We start from the raw sequence: 20,953 nt of genomic DNA, 5'->3' as shown, positions 1-20,953 counted from the left end.
TGCACACGTCTGAGAGTTTTCCTATGTAAAAGGAGAATTGCGGGACTGTCGTGTACACACATCTTCACCTTTACTAGATAACTGGAAAATTGCCTTCCAAAGTGATTGTACTAATTTTTCTCCCCACTAGCCACGGTTGAGGGTTGCTGTTGCTTCATATCTTCACCAAAGTTTGGCATTATCAGACTTTGAAAATGTTGAAATCTAAGCGACGTGAAGTTCTTGTTCTCTTTTTAACAAAAATCTAATGTTTTTACCGTTCCCTACTGATTTTGGGCTGTGTTAAAATGTAAATATTCCCTGGATTTTGCTTCTGTAGGATAATGATTTTGATCTCACGGTGAACTCCTTGAGGATGGACTCCAGGTCCAATCATTTTTTGAATATCCAGAAACCACCACAATGCTTGTCACAATGCAATCACTCAGTACATGCTTCTTGACTTAATGAATGATCAAACGCATTGTGTTCTATTTCTTGATAATATTTTCTTTCTTAAATATTTGTGGAGGACCGAATAGTCATTCATTCATCCAACAAATGTTTATCAAGTCCCCACCATGTTCCAAGCACTGTTCCAAGTGGGGGAATAGAACAGTGAACAAATAGACAAAACTCCCTGCCCTCATGAAGTTTATATTCTGGTGTTACATGCTTAGCTCCAAGCTACAGCAGATCAGTTAGGCATGAGGTGGTTAGAGGAGGCTGCATGAAGGAGATGAAGCTTAAGCCAGCTTCAGAGGATGGTGCACTGAAGATAACTACAGGGAAGACAAAGGGCACTGAGGTGGAAGAGAATGGAATATTTGTGTAACGGTGAAAAGAGAAGTGTCCAGGTGAGTAGAGGAATTTAGAGTTGGAACCATGGAGCAGACCCAACAAAGGGCCTTGGAAGGAAGTTCAAAAATTCATGTTTCTGGAGTATGAAACACTGAGTCAAAGTTTTGGAGCAAGGAAGCACTGTGGAGAAACCTCTGTTCAAGGAAGATAGGTCTGGTTTTCACCTACAGACTGTGTTTAGCATGAAAAGTCTGGAGTCTAGGGATTGAATAGAGGCTGCTGCAAAAAGCCAGAAGCCTAGGAGCCTCATGGACTCCTTCCTCTCTCTATCGCTCTCTCTCTCTCTCTCTCTCTCTCTCCCTCACACACACACACACACCCCCATACACACACACCTGAATCCATGGAGTGGCCAAGTTGCATCAATCCTGTCTCTTTAGTAGCTCCTGGAGTCACAATGCTGGTAGATGGTTTTCCTAAAAGGCAAACCCAGTCACGTCATTCCATTGTTTCACGTCCATCAACTGCTTCCATATACCTCACAATAAAATCCAAGCTCCAAAACATGGTTCACAAGGCCCCACATGACCTAGCTTTGTCCACCTGTTCCCATGCCCTCAGAGGTCTGCATTCCAAACTGTGAATGATATTTCCCATTTCCATACCTCAGCATCCTGCCACTCTTTCTACTGAAAACATGTTTCCCCAAATATCTGGAACATCTGGTTCTTTCAAGTCCTAGCTACTGCATTAGCTTCTTAGAGAAGCCTTCCTTGGCCACTTGGAGAGATCACCACTCACTCCCAATGAACACCTTCATATACTCATCACACTGTGTTTGCACTTATGCTTATAAGTTTATCATCCCTTTGAAAGAGTGAGCTTTTTGACAGCACAATCTGTGTCAAACCATGGGCATAGACATTACTTCCATTAGACTGCAAGCTCCATGAGGAGTCAACCCATACCTATTTTGCCTACCATTACCCAAAGCTGAGTACATGTAGGCAATTAATAAATCTTTGTTGAATTCATAGAAGATAGCAAGTACTCATAAGTGTTGAATGAAGGAATGAATGAATTACAAGTGTTAGGTCATGGAAGGGAAGTTGGAGCAAATTTTCCAAACACCTAGGGGTTCATATTTCTTGACTCACTGCCTATTGATTAAAAATTATAAAGCTAGACATCTTCAGGAACTGTTTATACAATATAGAGTGTCCCCTTTGTGACATGCCTAGTGTTGTATGGCTCACAGTCAAGCATCTAGTTGGTGCATCCATGTTGTTGATGATGTCACTTATTATTCGATGGCAAGTATCTCGGTTTGTGATTAAAGAAACAGAAGTATCAAGGGGCATAATAACTAACTCAGTCTCATCCAATGAAAGATGCAAAATCTCCCAGTTTAGAGCCCTCAGCCAAAGGCACTTTCCTTCTTAGCTGACACTTATTTTGTGTACATTCCATCAATAACATTTGCAAGTGGAGACAAGTCACTTAACTTCAAATAAAGCCAGCCAGAGCATATAAGCTTGAGATTTAAAACTACAAAGTGAGTACAAAGTGAACAACCATTTTATATACTTTCTGGACACCAGAGATCTCTCTTCAGACTAAAGGTCATTACATAGGATGCTCTCCTGCTACTTCAAAAGAAAAGGAAAACATTAGAAAAGCCCAACAAATTATTTGTGTTGGCACACTCTAAAACCCCAACACAGTGCCCAGCTCATAGTATCTCCTTGCTTGAATGAATGAATGTTCATTTCTAATTTCTGTTAATTGGTATCAAAGATTGCAACCATAAAAAAATTAGGAAAAAGCAACTCTTTACTATATTTGCAATCTTTATCCTTGAGAATTATTTCACTTTGTATCTTGATTTTGTTTGAAGAGAATCAAGGCATTTCTGACATTTTTATAGCTGTAAATAAATTACCTTAACTCTTTCTTTTCCTTCCATACCTTCCTTTTTGCTTCTGGAACAAAGGCTAAATTCTTGAGCCAGGCCTTCAGGCTTTACACTGCATGGATCCTATTCCCCACTGCTTCTCTGCAAGCCCCTTACACTGCAGCTCTATTTCCACACATGTTCCAGAATTTCCCACCTGTACCTTTGCTCACACAGATGCTCCAGCTGGAATGCTCTTTTGTGCCAGTGCAGCTTGGGGTGACAGGATTCAGAGATTCAGCGACAGTCAAGACAGGATCCACCACTTACTGTTGTATGACTTTAAGTGAGTTACTTGTGCTAGTAAGATTTGCCTGTTTGCTCTCAGACCCACCCTTTTCCCTTCCCCTGCTCTCCTCTAAGTCCTATAAGGTTGCATTTCCCAGACTCTGGGGTCAGCCAACGGAAGGCACCAGTAAGCCATTAGAGGACAGGGAAAGGAAGAAGCCAGAATATTTCTCCTCCACTCTTGCTGCCTTGGACAGCATCTCTGGCAGCAGTTGCATCTCCTCCTTGGCTCCAGCTCCTGTCAGACAGGCCTGCTGTGGTTTCAGCTTCCTGGGATGGAAAAAGAGGGAAGGAGTCTCAAGGATCTCAGCTCAACCCTGCATTCAGCTATGCCTGAAGCAGTAGGATGTACCCTCCTCAATTCTCATTTATGTGAGCTAGTAAGAGAATACATTCACCTAGAATACATAGTGAATGATGCTCCCTAGAGTTGTACATCGTGCAGCCTTGAGCTATGGAAAGAAGCTGAAAGTGTGGTCAAAGAGCTATTGAGAGGCTATTGTCTTCAGGAGAGAGGTGAGAAGGCCATGAATTTGGGCAGTGGCAGAGGGAGGGGGATGGATTTGAGACACATTCTAAAGTAATTTGAAAGTTTCAATGTGGGGAGAGGAAGAGATGTCAACAGAAATAGAGGAGTCAAGAGGAAGACTAGATTTGATAGAGACGGAAAGCTCCTTTTTAAATAAGAGATTTTGAGGTAGTAATGGGAGAAGGCTGATGGTTGCTGACAGTGGAACTGGGGCTCAGGGAAATAAGGCTGAAAATAAAGACCTGGAAATCACTCACATGGAAATGGTGCTAGAAACCATAGTGCAGAAAAAAATGCCAAGAGAGAAAACATTTGTTAGAAGAGGGCCAATGAATAGACCTTAGGGAGTAGCTACAAGGAAAGGGCAGAGAAGGAACACAAGTCAGAAAACAGGAGTGAAGAGAGAAGGATCAAAGAATCACGTGAAAAATTAGAATTGCATTGAAGGGAGGAGTTTCCAAAAGGAGGGGCTGGCTATTCCCAAATCCTTCTCCCTGCCACAGTAATTGCTGAAGTATTTGTCAAGATGGAGCTTTCCTCAGCCTGGGTCCCTGAGCAGCTATGATGGGCAGAGGCTCAGATGACCTTGATGGATATCTAGTAAGAGTGAGAAGTAACCTTGGTTGCTATAAGCCACAAGAGTGTCTTATTGTTTCTGCAGCAAAGCTTAGCTCATCCTGACCAACACACAGTGGCCACTTGGGGATAAGAGAAAGAGGAGGAAAAGAAGAGAGAGAGTGTAATCAGAGACTTGAGCATGCTGATAGGATTAAGGGGGAAAGCTTGGAAAAGCGAGAAATTGAAGATGCAAGAGAGGGTGTGGTTGGCTGGTCTTGGCTCTAGGGGAGGCCAATAGCTGTGTGACGCCTCTGCAGACCAGTATACCACAGACCAGTTGGCACACTGGATATGTGTCCAACACACTTAACTGTGAGACATTTGTGACAGGCAATACCACCACATTTTTCTACCCAGTGAATCACTTCTGGAAACAACTAAAGGGCTGATGATCAAGTATTTGTCCGAGATGATTTAGTGTCAGAGCTTCTTTAACAAGCAGAGGAATGGAAGAAACATCTCAGTGCCTCAGTTTTCTCATCTGTAAAATGGGAATAATAGAATCTACCTTATTGAGTTGTAAAAATTAAATGAGTTACTATCTGTAAAGCAGTGACAACAGCGTCTGGCACAAAATGAGTTCTATTTAAGTGTGATCTCAGACCCATTCAGGTTTTAGAAAGAAGCTCTAAATATTGTGGTGAAATCTACTGATAGCTTTTTTGCGGGGGAAGGATTTAAACAACAAGGAAGAATTATAAGGAATAGCAAATTTCTGCCATCCTAGGAGGCAAACAGGCATGGTAAGCAATGAATATATTTAACATCTCTACCAGCTTCAAAGCTAGTGTTATTAAGTAAAAGTCAATCTTAATTTACCTTTATACAGTTTTGCCATTTCATCTAATAGAAATGTCTTGGGAAGAAAAAACAACCAAAGATTCAGGATAGGTAAAAGCCCTTGAATACTTTCAAGGAGTCGTTGAAAGTCATATTGGGACAGAATTTCAAGGGTAGGAATGATTGTGGCTGATAAACTCTGGGCATCTCAAACTGTGTCTACAAAACACCAAAACCACCAACATAAAAAGTCAACCAATCTGTTGTTTTATTTACATGATTCCCAAGCATTGGTTTGACTGATAGTTTCAAAAAACCGATTAAATCAATAGTTTGTTCTAGCACTGTAGTACAAGGTTTGGAATGGCTTCTCTAGAAATTGAGAAGTGAGGTTCTAGAACGTTTTATCTCCCACTCAGACATGGGCTTTGGAAGATCCCACAGTGGGCCAATTCAGGGAAAACTGGTGAGTCTCCAGGATGTAGCCTTGCCAATTCGGACATAATTGATACTTATCCTCAGTAGCATCCATGTATTTGAGCATTTCAGCCATCAAAAGTGTATATTTGGATTCGGGAGGATCCAAGAGACATATCTGAGTTATGTTGGCCTCAATGACCTTAAAAGAAAAGGTCAATGCTGGAAATTGATGGCTCCTTGATGCAAGAGACCTCCAAATTCAACCAAATTCTGGACTTGTTTTCCATGACTACTAAACAGATCAGTCCTGCTCAGCCTTTTAAGGACAACTGCCTGGCTGCAGCTTCTGCTAAGATAAATGAACCAAGCTACTCCTATATCAAGGTAGCCACACTCTAGACCGTGTGATCTATCTGTTCACTATGCTGCTTGATCAAGAGGGATGGGTATATGCTCTAAGGGCAGCCAATTCATTGCTTGACTAGTGACCTACGCAGTGGCCTGCAGCAAAAAACCGCCCAAAAAAGAATGATGGTCATTAACTAAGCCAATCAGATGCTGTCCTGAGACCTTGAATTGGCAGATGGTATCAGGTAGAGGGTTTTTTTTGTCAGAGAACATCCAAGAAAACATGCAAAGAGGAATAGAAACTTGCAGGCTGGCTAGATTATGTTCATGGCAGAGCACAGAGTGAAGGGGTGGGAGCTAAGGCCGCAGAGGGATATGAGATTACCTGTCTTTAGAGCTCCTTAGGCTTTTTAATGACTCTAATTCCACTTTCACTGTACAGTTCACTGTACAGATATTTCTGGGTTGCTGCCAGATCCGATTATCCTTTTGGTTCTCTGTATCTATGATACAGTACTAGAGAAAACCAAAGTGAATCTGTTTCTTGTAACCAAAAGAGCTGACCTAACACTCCAGGACTTCCCAGGACACCTATGGGTCCGTTGGGGCTACAGGCCAGACAAGAAGATGCTGCAAAGGCCCAGAAGGTATTGCTCTGTGATTCATAGCGATGCATTTTACATGACAAGTTTCCTCTCTCATCTGCTGGGGCAGCAGGACAAGGCAATGCTCTAAGGGAGCGTCTGCTCTAAGCTGGGCTCCTCTGACATAAATGAGGTGGCTGGAGGGACACCAGCCTTACCACATGCAGCTGCTTTGAGATCCCATCTCTGTGCTGTGACACACTTGTTAAAACCAAGGTGGAGCTTAGTGGAGGGGGCAGAGGGAATCAATCCCCGGTGTCACAGGAAATATTCTATACAGTTAGAGAAGCATCCTTGTATTGCAGATGTTTCTTGATTTTAAGTAATGGCTTACCCTGAGAAAGTCAGATTCCTTTCTGTTTCCAATCTCTCACTTAGCACTTGATTCTTACTACTCTATACTCTGAGTAACAACTGGTGGTATTTGACTCTTGTACTTGAGACACAAATACTAGGTTTTCATTTTCTTGTATGGGCTCCTGATCTGAAGCAGTATGAAAAAAGACAAGCTCTTCTCATCAAGGTATTTTATCCCATGGGTAAAATAGATCACAAAGAAAGAACTGAGTGGGCTACAGTCAAAAAGAACATCACACTTTTTTTAAACCCACTTGAATGAAGATTGTAACGTCCTGGAGAACAGTGACCGGTCTCATCACTATATCAGTAGCACACAGCTTAGCGTCTGGCACAGAGCAGGCACTCAGAAAAATTGTGTGCTAGATGTGCAAATGAATGAATTGGTGTTTCACTGTGTTGTGGTCGAGTTGATTGCTTTAGAACCAATCACAAACTCAAGTAATACGAGGAATCTACTAAGCAGGACTCATTGCTTTTAGGACCCAGTGAAGCAACCGTGATGATTCACAAAGGCCCTTGGGATAAATACCTCTACCATTCTGACTTCACTCTGCTACCCAGAGTTTGCTTTTAATTCTGCAGCTAACGGGCTCTGTCAACAAACTCCCTGGCCCGAGTTTCCGTATCTGTGCAATGTGAGCATTGAATTAGGTGGCAGCGGGACCACCGCTGATCTAAGTCTGTATGTCGTGCTCTGAGTAGCCTCTCACAACCCCGAAAATAAATATTTTAAAACAAAAACTTGGATAGTAAGTTGAGAAGTTTCTAACATTTGTCTTTTGTGCAGCATTCTTTGCTGTGTTAATGTAACAAAAGAAATCCGTAACTTCAAGGCCTCTCTTATTATTGCCCTCCTCTCCTCTCTTCTCCAAAAATAAGCAGGTCATGTTTACAGGCTTCTTCAAACTCACCACGACATTTTCTCAGGAAAAACTCCTTTCACAGGTGGATGAACAATATTAAACTAGAGGATCACTTTACACATACTGGTGCTTATTTCCATCAGTAAAAGGATATTTCCTTCCCCGCTTCCTTTCGTCCACACACATTTAGGTATTAAGTGCAGGAGATGCAGTTGTGAACAAGTGAGATATGGAGTTCCCATCCTACGTTTGGTGAGGGATTTAGTAGATGGGAAATTAGTATCAGGGGCAACGCAATGATCAGTGAAAGGTAAGTTGGGAAGAAAGTGCACTGGAGGCATCCAATCCAAGTTTGGAGGGTCTGGAAGTTTCTAAGTAAGTGATGTTTAAGACATGAAGGATAACCGTGAGGGAGGTGAAGGGTTGGAATGTGGGGAAGGAATGGGTAAGTCAAAAGACTAGCACCTCTCATCTCCTGCTAGTATTTCCTCTGAAGACTCTGAATTAGTCTCCCTTCTTAGCTTGCCCTTTGAGTTTCATTTATTTCAAAGGCTATAATTCTCAGCAGCGTCATTTTTTTTTAAGCTGTAAGAAGACTTGGGACTTTATGAACTTGAAAAATTGCTTTTGCTGATACTTAAGGTAAATGGAACTTACTGCAAATTGCTGCTTAAAGGCACTTCCCTTCATTTTACCTCAGTGCTTGGGATTAAAATTTTAAATGTCATGTTCCACTCCTCTTCCAAAATACACCAGTTTGGCCTCCTCCACAGCTATTTATTGGATTCCTGAACACCTAGAATGGTGCAATGAATTACTGAAGGGATCTACATGACACAACTTTGTATCATATTTTCAGGACTGTGTGAGAGAAATTTATTCCTTTTGGAAGAAGTGTATGAAACCTGCTTACTCAGAGAACAAACACATATTTTTAACTGTTTTTTAAAATGGAGGTTCTAGGGCCACCTACAGTAGTATCTTTTACCAATATCTATTTCCATTGCACTGTCAGGAAACTGATTTTAATTCCTAATACAAGTATTTTGTGCTAGATTTAACTTATTTTTCTCTCATTCATTTATCCAGCAAATATTTACAGAGAATTCCTACTTCATCACAGCATCCTGAGGATTAAATGCAATAATTCATTATTCCAAGAATGCTTTGAATACAGTTAAGTGCTTTATAAATATCCAACTATAAACATAATAATACACTAATCTCTAAATCTATTCAAGTCTACAATATTTAAAATAAAGGGTAATTCAAAAACAAATCAAGAAAATTTTTCTCAGAAGAAATAAAAACCAGGATGTGATATTCCAGTGGATTTTTTAAAAGATGCCACTTAGGACCTATTTATTTATTGCATTATCATAAAGAGCAAATCAAGTTTGTGGAAAAGCATGAATAGGTAAAAATATCTATCCTTTAAATAAAATTCAATTAATCAATCCTAGTAGGTATTTTCATATTTATTGTCAATATTTGTGAGCCTTAGTTTCCTCATCTACAAAGAGAGTTTATTCATTTATTTATTAACAAATATTTACTGAATGTCTACCATGTGCCAGGTGTTGGTTTAGGCTTTGGAAACAGTGGTAAACAAAATAGATGCCACTCTTGTCCCTATGGTAATTACATTCTAGTGGAGATAACACTACCTCATGGAATTGTTCAGAAGTTTGGAGGTAAATGTAATAGTTTTTCTTGAATTGCAAAGTACTATATAAACCCAGGGTTCTTGAACGTGATGACTATTGTATTCCTCTTTCCATCTCCCATAATTCAGATTTTAGTAAATGGTGATTTCAGTCGACAAAAAAGTGTTTCAACACTGCTACATTTGACCACTAGGGGTCCTCAACAGTCATACCCAACATTAATGTGTTCTATTTATTATATTTGTTCACTCCACTATGACAATTTGTGAAATAACTACCAATAGTAATTTAAGAAAGTTGGTCATATTAAATAAAAGGTATTATATGAAACCCTAAAAGACTAGCCACAGGAGGTTAATTATAATAGGTAACACATACCATGTGCCCACATAACAGGTAATAAGCATTGTGCTGTTCTTGGCTGAATGCAGGAAATTAAGAAATATTACATATAATGTCTTATGACTGCAGTCTCTCAAAACAAACCACTTCATCACCGCACATACTTCTTTTAAGATAAATCAACGTCTACAGCATTTTTAATGGCTGTATGGTATTCTATTTTATGGTTATACCAATATTAATGATGATTTGATTAATATCTTATAGCCCAATCTTTGCATATATATTTCTTCAAGATCAAATCTTATTGTATTTTTTTATAAGATCGAAGCAATATATTCATAGGAAAACCATTTAAATTCAATAATACATCTTTATATTTTCAGATTTACTGGCAAAGATTTCATTAATATTCTCCTAACATTACCCAAAATTTCATAAAATGAATTTAAGTGTAAACATTTTACATTCACAAATGGTTAGGAAAATATAAGAATTTTGTCAAGTGGTGTTTCCCTTTTTTCATTTTGGAAACATCACAGGAAATACATATTAAATTAACTGCTTTTTATAATTTCTCTGATCATGAATATAGGAAAAAATGGGTATTTCAAGAATATACTCACTCTATCAAAGTGTGAAATTAAAACACAATTACAGGAATTGGAAATTCCTACTATCAGCAGCCTTCTGTGAACACAATATTTATATGATCTATAGAATTCTGCTTTACTAACTGACAAATTATTTCTCTTATCTCAGAAATTATTAAATATGAGTCTAGCCTTACTGAGACAAACTCCTAGCAGATACAGCAACTTGGGGAAATACTGCTACTTAATGGCAAAACCTTAACTCCTACAAGCAATGACATAAATTCTACAAATGTAAAAAGAGCATTTTTAATAACAATAAAATTAAAACTACTCTCAATTTATGAATGCTTCATATATGCAACGTATCACATGAACCAAGCGATCAGAATGTATTTAGAACACACAAAAAAGCAAATTGAGAACTTGGTATATATGTTTAAATTTTAATACTTGAGAAAATAAAAGTTACAATCTGATACAAATACTGATGGCACAAGAAAAGAATATACACAAATTTGGATTCAAATCGAGTCAATATATGAACCTGTATGTAAGAATGCATCATAATAACCTGTTACTGAAGCCTTTTAAAGAAGGAATAGATTTTTAAATCAGATAGATTACAGAAGAAACAGTATTTTTCTCTCAAAAAATTTCCCTTATCTATTAAGAACTGTAAACTCAGTGTGGAGAAGAAAGTTAGGTCATCTAATTTATCAAGACATTTTGAAGATATAAACCTTAAACATCTACTTAGTTCCAGCAATTTAAAATACTCAGCATTTCATTTTCCTCTGAAGATTAATTTGATATATTAGTCACACTAACAAATTATAGCAAAAAAAAAAATAAAAACTTATTCCATTCTTTTTTGAAAGTACACATTGAAAGGTACTTCAGTAACTTGAGCTTAATAATTTTATTAAATATTAAATACAAAAAAATCTTGCTCTATTATTAAGAAAAAATGGAAAACTTCTTTCCAATTTCAACAATGTATTTTAAAAATTGTGAACACAATTAGAAACACTAGCCCTTAAAGAGTATTTCAAAATATGTTTGTTTGAAGAAAGTGTCTCTGAGCCCTTGTTTATTTTAAAAAACCTTTATTTTCGAAGGGTAAGCTATATGTAAATAAAAATCCTCAACATGAATATAATTGGAGAAACTCCCCATTAATGAAGAATAGGCGAGGCCTGCCCGGTGGCGCAGTGGTTAAGTTCACACATTCCGCTTCTTGGCGGCCCCGGGTTTGCCGGTTCAAATCCCGGGTGTGGACACGGCACCACTTGGCATGCCATGCTGTGGTAGGCATCCCACATATAAAGTAGAGGAAGATGGGCATAGATGTTAGCTCAGGGCCAGTCTTCCTCAGCAAAAAGAGGAGGATTGGCAGCAGATGTTAGCTCAGGGCTAATCTTCCTCAAAAAAAAAAAAAAAAAGACAAAAAAAATGAAGAATATGGCTATTGATAAATTAACTTCCAATTTTTCAAAAAAATAATTCTTGGAACTGATGCCACATGCCTGTGGGATACTTTTATTCCTGATTATTCTCAACACAAAAGTTACTATTTACATATTATAAAATCTACTTGGATTCATAGGTTGACTATAATATCATTTAATTTTTTTTTATGCTCTAGAAGTTACTGATACAGAAGTATTGTTTGGTCTTACAAGGGAATAAATTCTTTCTTGAAGGTAAAATTCTGCCTCTTTGAAAGATCCATTAAAAATTAAATATTTCTGATCACTAAAAACGTAAAGCTTCTAGAACTTCTTGAACATTGACTTCACCTTCCAGAGATGAAAATATTCTCTCTCTCAATGCCCAGATCAATAGTAGAACTAAACCAAATATTTGGTGACTGTCTCTTTTAAGAAGCATCAATTATTCCCAAAACTAGCCTGTATATATCTTTGATTTTAATTGTATTCCTCAGACAAAATATCACTGTTTTATACAGTTTTCTTGTTTTAGAACCTATAGAACATTAGTAGTCAGCTTAAGATGCTTATTCTATGAGTGCATGTTTGTGTAAACCATTCTGTATTTTTCTTTAGAAAACACATTTTAGTTTAAAATAGAAAAACACAAACCTCAATATTGAATATAATAACCTGTGATAATTGATAATGCTGTAAAGTTATTAAACACACCCCTAAAACTTCTAAAAGTACATTAATGTTTTTTTAAATAGTCACAATCTCTTAAAAAACACATTATTTACAAATATCATCTTAGGTCAATGGCATCTATGCAGTCATTACATGATCTGGATATGATCCTTGGCGAATCGTCTACAGAGCAGAAAACTCTGCATATAAACTGTCCACTTGCCATTGGAAAACTGAACGCAGCATGAATTTGTGAAAGAAAATTAACATAATCGGAAGAGTCTAATTAAAACCGGTATTGTTGTGCTATCTAAAGAAAAATAACAATCACATGATAGAACTTTTATATAGCACCACTCTAAGATTCTTTAATATAATCTTAAGATTGTTAAAACACAGTTCTGATGTAAAAACATATTTTAATGTAAAAATTCATATCTGCACTTGGAAATTACAATATTGAAATATATTTTGAATATGCTAAACACTACTAAATCAGTTTCCCCTTTCACATTGCACAACATCCATTTAAAATATAAGGTATAAGTTCTTATAAATAACATATAAAAAGCCTTGTATTTTTCCGAAATTTCAGTTTATATTTCAATACCTTAATTTGTTTTACCAAAAATATAGGTAACAAAATATTACCAATGTTAATATAAGCCAGTTAAAAAATCAGTTTCTTCCTATTTAGAAAGCTTAAAAAAATTTAGCACGCATCCTACGAAACCTGCAGTAATGCCAAGCTAATCCGCGCCAGTCATTAGTGTTTACAGTATTGTTTAATCAGGCAATCCCGATCAGGAAATTAAATTAAGTGCCTTTTGTAAGAGAAGTGCCAAACCGTTGCTTTTTTACTACAATGCAATAACTAATATTAAGAGCACCACTGTTGCTATTAGCAGGTATATAACCTGCACATTTAATACATATTCAAAAATATAGCAACCAGTTATAACTCTAGCAGTGTTATTTGACCCTACATTTCCCTTAAAGGGCAGACAATAACAAAGATACTATGGATTGAAAATCATATAAATGTCTATTATTAATAAGAACTTGTGGTGATTTTACAACTGTCTGCCTCAAAAGGGTACCTTCTGGTGAATTCAGACATATGAATTCTGATGAAGCCTTTCCTCACCCCAACCTCTACCCACATCTTATTATACTTAATGTCTGAACCTATTTGGACAAACGCAAATAGGAGAAACTTTTAAGATGTGAAGCTAACAGCTTTACTCTCTTCTTTTCTCCTCTGTTTTCTTAAAATGACCCATTTGTGTTTATTTTCTAGGTTTCTTACTTCCAGTCATAACAAAATAATGGTCATCGTCTTCCTTTTTCTTTGCAGTAGGTTTTTTATCTCCACTAACTGCTTCCTTACTAGATGAGGGTGGTTTCCTGGTTGAAGCTGGGGCTTTGCCACTTTTTGGAGGCCCTGTAGCTGAACACTGGCTCTTAGTGGCAGTCTGTGCTGACTTTGGTACAGTTTGTGTTTTGGCAGAAGACTGAGGAAGACTCACGATGGACAGTGGGGTACGGCCAGGGGACTTTGAGGAGCTGGGTCCTGTCTTCTGGGATGTACTTTTATTCTGAGGCTGCTTTTTAGCAACTGAAACCATATTTTTATCTTTTGATTCATGTGCAGCTTTTGCAAGAGCAACTGAGGATACAGAAAGTGGCTGGTTTAAATTCAAGGCTGACTTAAGTTTCTGTGCTGGCGTTGCCCCTGCTTGTGAGGTTCCATCAGATGGCTGAGACCGCGTTCCTAGACCTGTGGTTATGGTTTTAGAACTGGATTTTGTCATTTTTGCAGGGGACTGGGAAGAAGGAGAAGGTTTAGGCCTTATGTGTATATTTGCTTTAGGCAGCTTCGGACACTTTGATGATAAATTTAAATGTGCAGCTGAGTGAGATACTGCATTATCCCTGGAAGATGCATGATTGTGCTTCAAATGCTTTGGTTCTGTTTTTCCAGAAGACTTATTTGGCAAAAGTGTAGACTTAGGCACATCTCTTGACTTCTGGGCTGGAATAAACTTGACCTTAGGAGTATTCAATGATGAGATACATTTTCTCGATGACTCAGAAACACAAGGTGCAGTTCTTGATAAAGCTGGTGGAGCAGCGCTTTTATCTACTGGATTTAAAGAAGCAAGTGAAGATGATACACTGTTTGAAGGAGCCTCTGGTTTCTTTGTTATGCCTTTTGAAGACTTGAGTTTGAGATGAGAAGACGCTGCTGGGGAATTTGGCAATTTAGAACGGACTGACACAGAGCCCAGATTACTTCCTTTCAGGGAAGATGCTGGCAGTAACCCACCTGGTGGACGTACCTGCTTTTCTTTGCTCCTTGGAACACCAATTGGTGGGCCAGGTTTTGATTTTTGTTTCTGAATCATGCTAACTGCTGACAAAGGATTCATTTCAGGAGGCTGAAGTGTTCTGGCAGACGAATCAGGTACACTTTCATTAGAAATTCCTTTTTGAAATGCTAGAATTTTTTGTTCTAGTGTAGCAAACTGTAATATTCGACAGGGATCATATTTAAGCAAAAATCCTTGAAGGGTATCCCAGCCTCCACCAACACGGACCATGACATGTTTTCCATGAAGCATCTTTTCCCCAAAAGAAAGTAAAAAATAAAGCTGTAAAACTGTAAGGTTCACAGTTACAGTTCATTAGCACTCACAATTTGTGATGTCTGTGATCTATTAAATTCAACACATTTTTAATTTGCCAACAGCTTCATTATAAATTGACAGTCTCTTTCTTTTATTATTAATTAATAATTCATATTGAATCATGCAACTAATAATACAAAGTCCTCCAATTTGTAAGGAAGATGGTTAAACATATCTTGCATCTTAAAAATCCAAATTGCTAAGAGACAAAATTGCAATGGCAATATTGTTCAGTAAAGAATTTGATATTGTAATAACTTTGAATGGTGACTAGACTTATTGTGGTGATAATTTCATAATGTATATAAATATCAAATCACTATAATGTACACCTGAAAATAATAGGATATTGTATGTCAATTACACTTCAATAAAAAAAATGAGCACGATCTCATTTAATGTGGAATCTAAAAAGAAGTCCAATTCATTATAACAGAAAGTAGAATGGTGGTTACCAGAGGCTGCAGGGTGGGTGAAAAGGGGAGATATTGATCAAAGTATACAAACTTTCAGTTATAAGATGAGTAAGTTCTATAAGTTCTGAGGATCTAATGTACAGCATGGTGACTATAGTTAACAATAACGTATTGTATACTTCAAGTTTCCTAAGAGAGGAGATCTCAAGAGTTCTCAGCATACACACACAAACAAGAAAAAACGGTACTTATGTGAGGTGATGGATATGTTAGTTTGATTATACTAATCATTTCAAAATGAGTACATATATCAAAACACCATGTTGTAACCTTAAATATATACAATTTTTACTTGCTCAATCATACCTCCATAAAACTCTAAAAAAGTTTTTTAAACTTGTCAAATTTTACACATTAAAAAAATTTTTTTTAATTGAGTATCAAAGGAAGAAAAGAGCAGAGAGAGGGAAGGAGGGGGAGAGGGAGAAATAGGGACTTACAGATACGTCTCATCATAAAGAAAAAAGTAATTATAGAAGAAAGATAAAACTAAAACATACTTTACAACTTAATAAATTACTTTCATATGTATTATATCAATTTTTTCTTTCAAAAACTTTGATATAATTTACTCTTAGTTCTTCTATGCAAATGAGAAAATTGTGGCTCTGAGAGATTAAGGAAATTGTCCCCAGTCACATCGCTTGGCCTGGCCTCACACACCAGGCCGCCCCACCTCAAACACTGCTTTTATGCAGATAAGGTACATCCAGGTCACCAGCACAGCTCAAGCTGGATTTCAGGCCCCCCTCCATTCAGCAGGCAGATCTGCACAATTATATGAGATTGCCCTGCGAATTTTAACTCTAAAGCCCATGCTCTGTGCACGATCCCTATTATCATATTGCCTTAAAAAGCAAGCTAATTAAAAGATAGAAAGTGCACACTGGTGTTTCTGTGTGAGTTGGGTAGGGTGAGGGGAGGTAATAATAATATAAGAAATAAAAGAAAATATGGATGGTGAAATTATATTTTTAAATACTTCCATATTATATTCCTAAATTGAGAATAAAACAGCTCTTGTATCAGAAGTGGACAAAATATTGAGCAGGTGAAACTCCAATCCTCCTATCAGCAAAGGGGACAAACAATTGCAGACTGCAGATGGGACAAAGAAAGGAAATGAACATGTATATCAGCATGTGGTATATATACTGATGCTGCGTCAGTGACAAAAGGTTTTACTCTTAAGACTCAAAGTATATATTACTATAAATGGCAATGTTTCTATTTCTTTTTCTTATTACTGATATTTAATCTTATTAGATATATTGTTTTGGTTTTTTCTCCTTCTTATGACGGAGAATTAGTCCTTTTTAGAAAATTTGAAAAACGGTATGTTACCTGAGGTACACAAAGACTTTTTTCCTCCAATTATATTCAATGTCTAAACAGTCTTAACCATCCTGTAGTTACTTGTTTGCTGTGTTAAAGGTGTTTATCTAAACCCATTATATACTCATGAAAGCAAGTATGCCATAACTTTCCTGTACAATGCAATTCTTCCATAAATAACACCCTCTATTCCAATTTTTTTAAAAAGTAAAAGGGGAGCAAAACGAGGTTGGTAAAGCAATAAATCCAATTTCAAAACAAGATCTGTATGTAAATAGGACGTAAATGGTGGACTTACTCTTATAAAGAGTATTTTATCTCCTAGTCGGTACCGTCCTTCAGATAAGTACTCAATAGAAAATCGATGAGAACAACTACAAGGAGGGTCTTCAGCAATATGTTTAACCTAAGATTAAAAACAAATACCAAAATTTAGTGCTTGTGACAAAAAGTATTTTGTTTAATGTTAAAATGCAAGGTTATTTCACAGCTGGGAAAGTTAAACTTAAAGATAAAAATTTAAAGATTGTTCAGCTACTTATTATCTCTTCTCCTTTATTTGGTGACATATTGAGATTAGACATTAGCTAATCTAATAAAAACTAGCAGCGATGAAGTCTTGAGTCAGTCTCTCTCTCTCTCTGGCCCAGCTCGGTCAGGCTCGGAGAGTACTCCCTGACCACCGGAGAAGGTTTGCTGGTGAGTACCACAGTGAAGTCAATTCAAAATGCATTCACTAAGTCACAGGAAACATACGAGTTCATTATCATGTTTGATTTGTTTTAAGGTCTGGAATAATCTGTCTGTGTCAAATCAAAGATAGGCCCGTCAGGTAAAGCTTAAAGAGGAATTCTTACTTGTCTCTTAACACTGTGCTAAACTAATACTGTAGGGGAGTATCTAGATTTGTTCTAAAGATACTGTTAAAACAAGCAGAGACATATTTATATCTATTCACCCAAGATTAGGTAAAATTGTAAAAAATTCAATTCAAGAGGCCTTTTTCTAAAGTGCTCGCTTTGTTTCAACAGCCTGCTAAGGAGACGAGAGTCAGGGAGAAATCCTTACTTCTATCCCTCAAGGAGTTTACAAAATTTCTAATTGCAGTGAATATCCAAAAAGTGGCAAAAACTGGAGTACACGTAAAGAGAAATTCAGGAATCCTACATTGAAGACAAGGAAATTAAAATACATTGATTAAATGAAGATATTTGTTTAGATATGTTTGATTGAAAAAGAGAATCACATATCAACCATTGTGGAAAAATTTTATTTTCCTAAAATTACCTTTTTGAAAAAGCAAGGCCATGAATATTTTTCTCAGTTACTTGTCACACAGAATATATCTAAACAAATTCATTTCATTGAACTTGGGCATGATGTTAAAGAAAGTCTCTTTAGATATGCCCAATTTAGCTGATCACTAACAGAAATTACGACTGTCTTCATTATCTACTCAAAATGAATGGACACACAGATTTACCAGGGCCTGAAAGATCCAGAATTTATCTCCCTACATCATTCATTTTACAAAATAACATGATCATAAATAGAACTGCTTTTCATAAGCTAAACAATCAAGTTTGTCTTGTTCATAGCCTGAATATATATGAACACCTGCACACATATTCATATGCACACATATACATATACACCACATGCATAAAATGGCTAAAAATAAACTGAACTTGGGCAAAGAGTTTACAGTTATTAGAAACATTTACACATTAGTTAACCAAAGTAATTTGAAAGGAGGTATTTATTTCAATCACTGCATTCTATGCATAAACGTTTCGTAAGTACACGGAACTGCAGTTGTATACTTCTTAACAGCACTTTAAATAATGAATCAGATAATAATTGTCCCTTATTTTAAACATGACCCCAAGATCTCTGTAGATCACATAGGTATAGGTGGACCTTGAATGTATTCACATAGCACATATATATTGAGAAAAATGTGTGCCTTTTTAGTTTTCATAGAAGAATGCAGACATGAGAAGTCACTTATTTTCTTTATTTAAATATCCAAATTTCACTTATTTTCAGCAGTACAAATCAGCACTAACCCACAATATAAATAAGGGTGTGAGCGTAAAAGATCTAAGAGCTGTGAGTAAGAACTGTTTTCTTCCCGTTTTATCTATTGCATAATCAACATTATAACACTACAGGAAACAGCCAAAGAAATTAAAATCATCTGCAAAGGCACTACCCTACTATCGATTATTTTCATTCTCCTTCTTCCTATACATTTTGTCTATATACACGTGTTTTTCACAAAATAAACATTTTTCTCATTGCTCCAGTCTTCATAATGATCACATAAAATGATTATTCTGTTCAGATAATGAATCCTAATTTACCTGCCACTGCCCTATTTGAGATTTATATATTCCACATTTTCACATTATAAATTACTGTACAATAAACACTTTCATTCACTATTTTTTCTCTTCAATTACAATAAAAATGAAAGAGGAACATTTTTGTGGCTCTTGAGATCTATTTGTCAATTTGTTTTTCAACAGCTTACATCATTTTCCATTGCCAATAGTAATCCCTAAGTATAGTTTTACCAGAACTTTCCAGCACTAGGTTCCATATTTTTAAAAAATTTTGCTAATGGGGTGAATTGTATATCTGATTTCCTTAATTACGAGCAAGTTTCAACATCATATGTTCTTCCTGTGTGACTAACAGTCCTTCTTATTTAACTACTGGAAATGTCTTTCTTATCTAACTGCATATGGTCTTTATATAATAGGGAAATTAACACATTGTATTTCTTATTTAATAAAAAATATTTTCGCAACGTTTTTCTTTTTATTTAATCATTGTTTTAGGTTATATGAGATTTAAAATAAGTTTTACTTTTTACCTACTACATTATTGCTGCATCACATATTGATATTCAGTCATCATGGATGTCAATAATAGAATGTAGGTAAATACATTTTGGCCTGATAAAGAGTTGTTCAGGCTGACATTTTCTTAATCTGTCTTACAGGGCTATCCAAATGTTTTACTATAGACTTTTATTAACATTAAACAAAACAAACAAAGCAACACTTTCTAATGTTTATTAGTAATGACTTGATTATTTCTTAAATAATTTTGTACATTAAGCACTTTCATAAAATACTACTACCCAAAAAAGACCAGGAATTCTAAGAACAGTCTAAGCAGAAAAGTTCACCTCCATCACTTAATATACTGTTGTAGTCATTGCAGAAGACATACAGCCTAAGCAACTACAAATTTTATTAACTTCTACATAGGGATGAACAGGTAAAGTTAAGAAGACTTTCCAGTTGAGACCCATCATCTAACAAGTCCGCATATATCCATCAGGGAGAATATTCAGAAAAACTCCATCAATTTGCCCTCACAACTTTTCCTCGTCCTATAGTCTCCAACTACTTACTTAGAAACCTTGGGAATCATTCTAGATTTCTTCCCTCCCTATCAGAAATAGTATTCCTCAGGGCCGGCCCCGTGGCCGAGTGGTTAAGTTCTCTCACTCCGCTTCAGCGGCCCAGGGTTTCGCTGGTTCAAATCCTGGGCGCAGACATGGCACCGCTCATCAGGCCACACTGAGGTGGCACCCCACATGCCACAACTAGAGGGACCCACAACTAAAAATACACAACTATGTACCAGGGAACTTTGGGGAGAAAAGGGAAAGTAAAATCTTTAAAAAAAAAAAAAAAAATAGTATTCCTGTCAATTCTAAGTCCTAAATATGTCTTATATTTGTTCCTTTTGCTTCATCCTCACTACTACTGCTCGAGTTCAGGTTCTGATCATCTTATGCCTGGATTTCTACAATGAAACCAATATAATCTCTACATGACCATGAGAGTGATTCTTACAATTTGCAAACCAGTTTATAACACTACCATGTTAAAGGAAAAAAAAAAAAAACAATGAATTCTTGTGGCCAATAGTACTGTTCATGATGGGTTCCAGCCTATTTGCCCAACTGCTCCTCAACTACACATCCATTCTTCATCATACACAAGCAACAAAAAATCACTTTTAACATATAGTGCCCTGAACTCACAAGGGAGTGGAAATTAGTACTAGTGTATATTCTGAATAGGAAACATTTTCTTTTAAACATAGTATCACCTGTGGCAA

At 36.7% G+C, this 20,953-nt stretch overlaps 1 protein-coding gene across 2 annotated transcripts in view; it reads right to left on the bottom strand.

The window, feature by feature from the left end:
• Positions 1-10,618: 10,618 nt before the first annotated feature.
• Positions 10,619-20,953, bottom strand: part of GAS2L3 (growth arrest specific 2 like 3) — a 36,457-nt gene continuing 26,122 nt past the window's right edge. For both annotated transcript variants that reach the window (XM_023631175.2, XM_023631176.2), the window contains exons 8-9: positions 17,109-17,216; positions 10,619-14,933 (exon numbers count right to left, since the gene is read on the bottom strand). In XM_023631175.2, coding sequence (XP_023486943.1) covers positions 13,599-14,933; positions 17,109-17,216 — 1,443 coding nt within the window. In that variant the 3' untranslated portion in view covers positions 10,619-13,598. The remainder of the gene's footprint in view (positions 14,934-17,108; positions 17,217-20,953) is intronic.

This window comes from Equus caballus, chromosome 28 (genome assembly GCF_041296265.1).
Source record: "Equus caballus isolate H_3958 breed thoroughbred chromosome 28, TB-T2T, whole genome shotgun sequence".
In the NCBI taxonomy this organism is placed as follows: domain Eukaryota; kingdom Metazoa; phylum Chordata; class Mammalia; order Perissodactyla; family Equidae; genus Equus; species Equus caballus.
The sequence above is the reverse complement of the archived record's forward strand: the minus strand, read 5'-3'. Positions and strand labels throughout refer to the sequence as shown.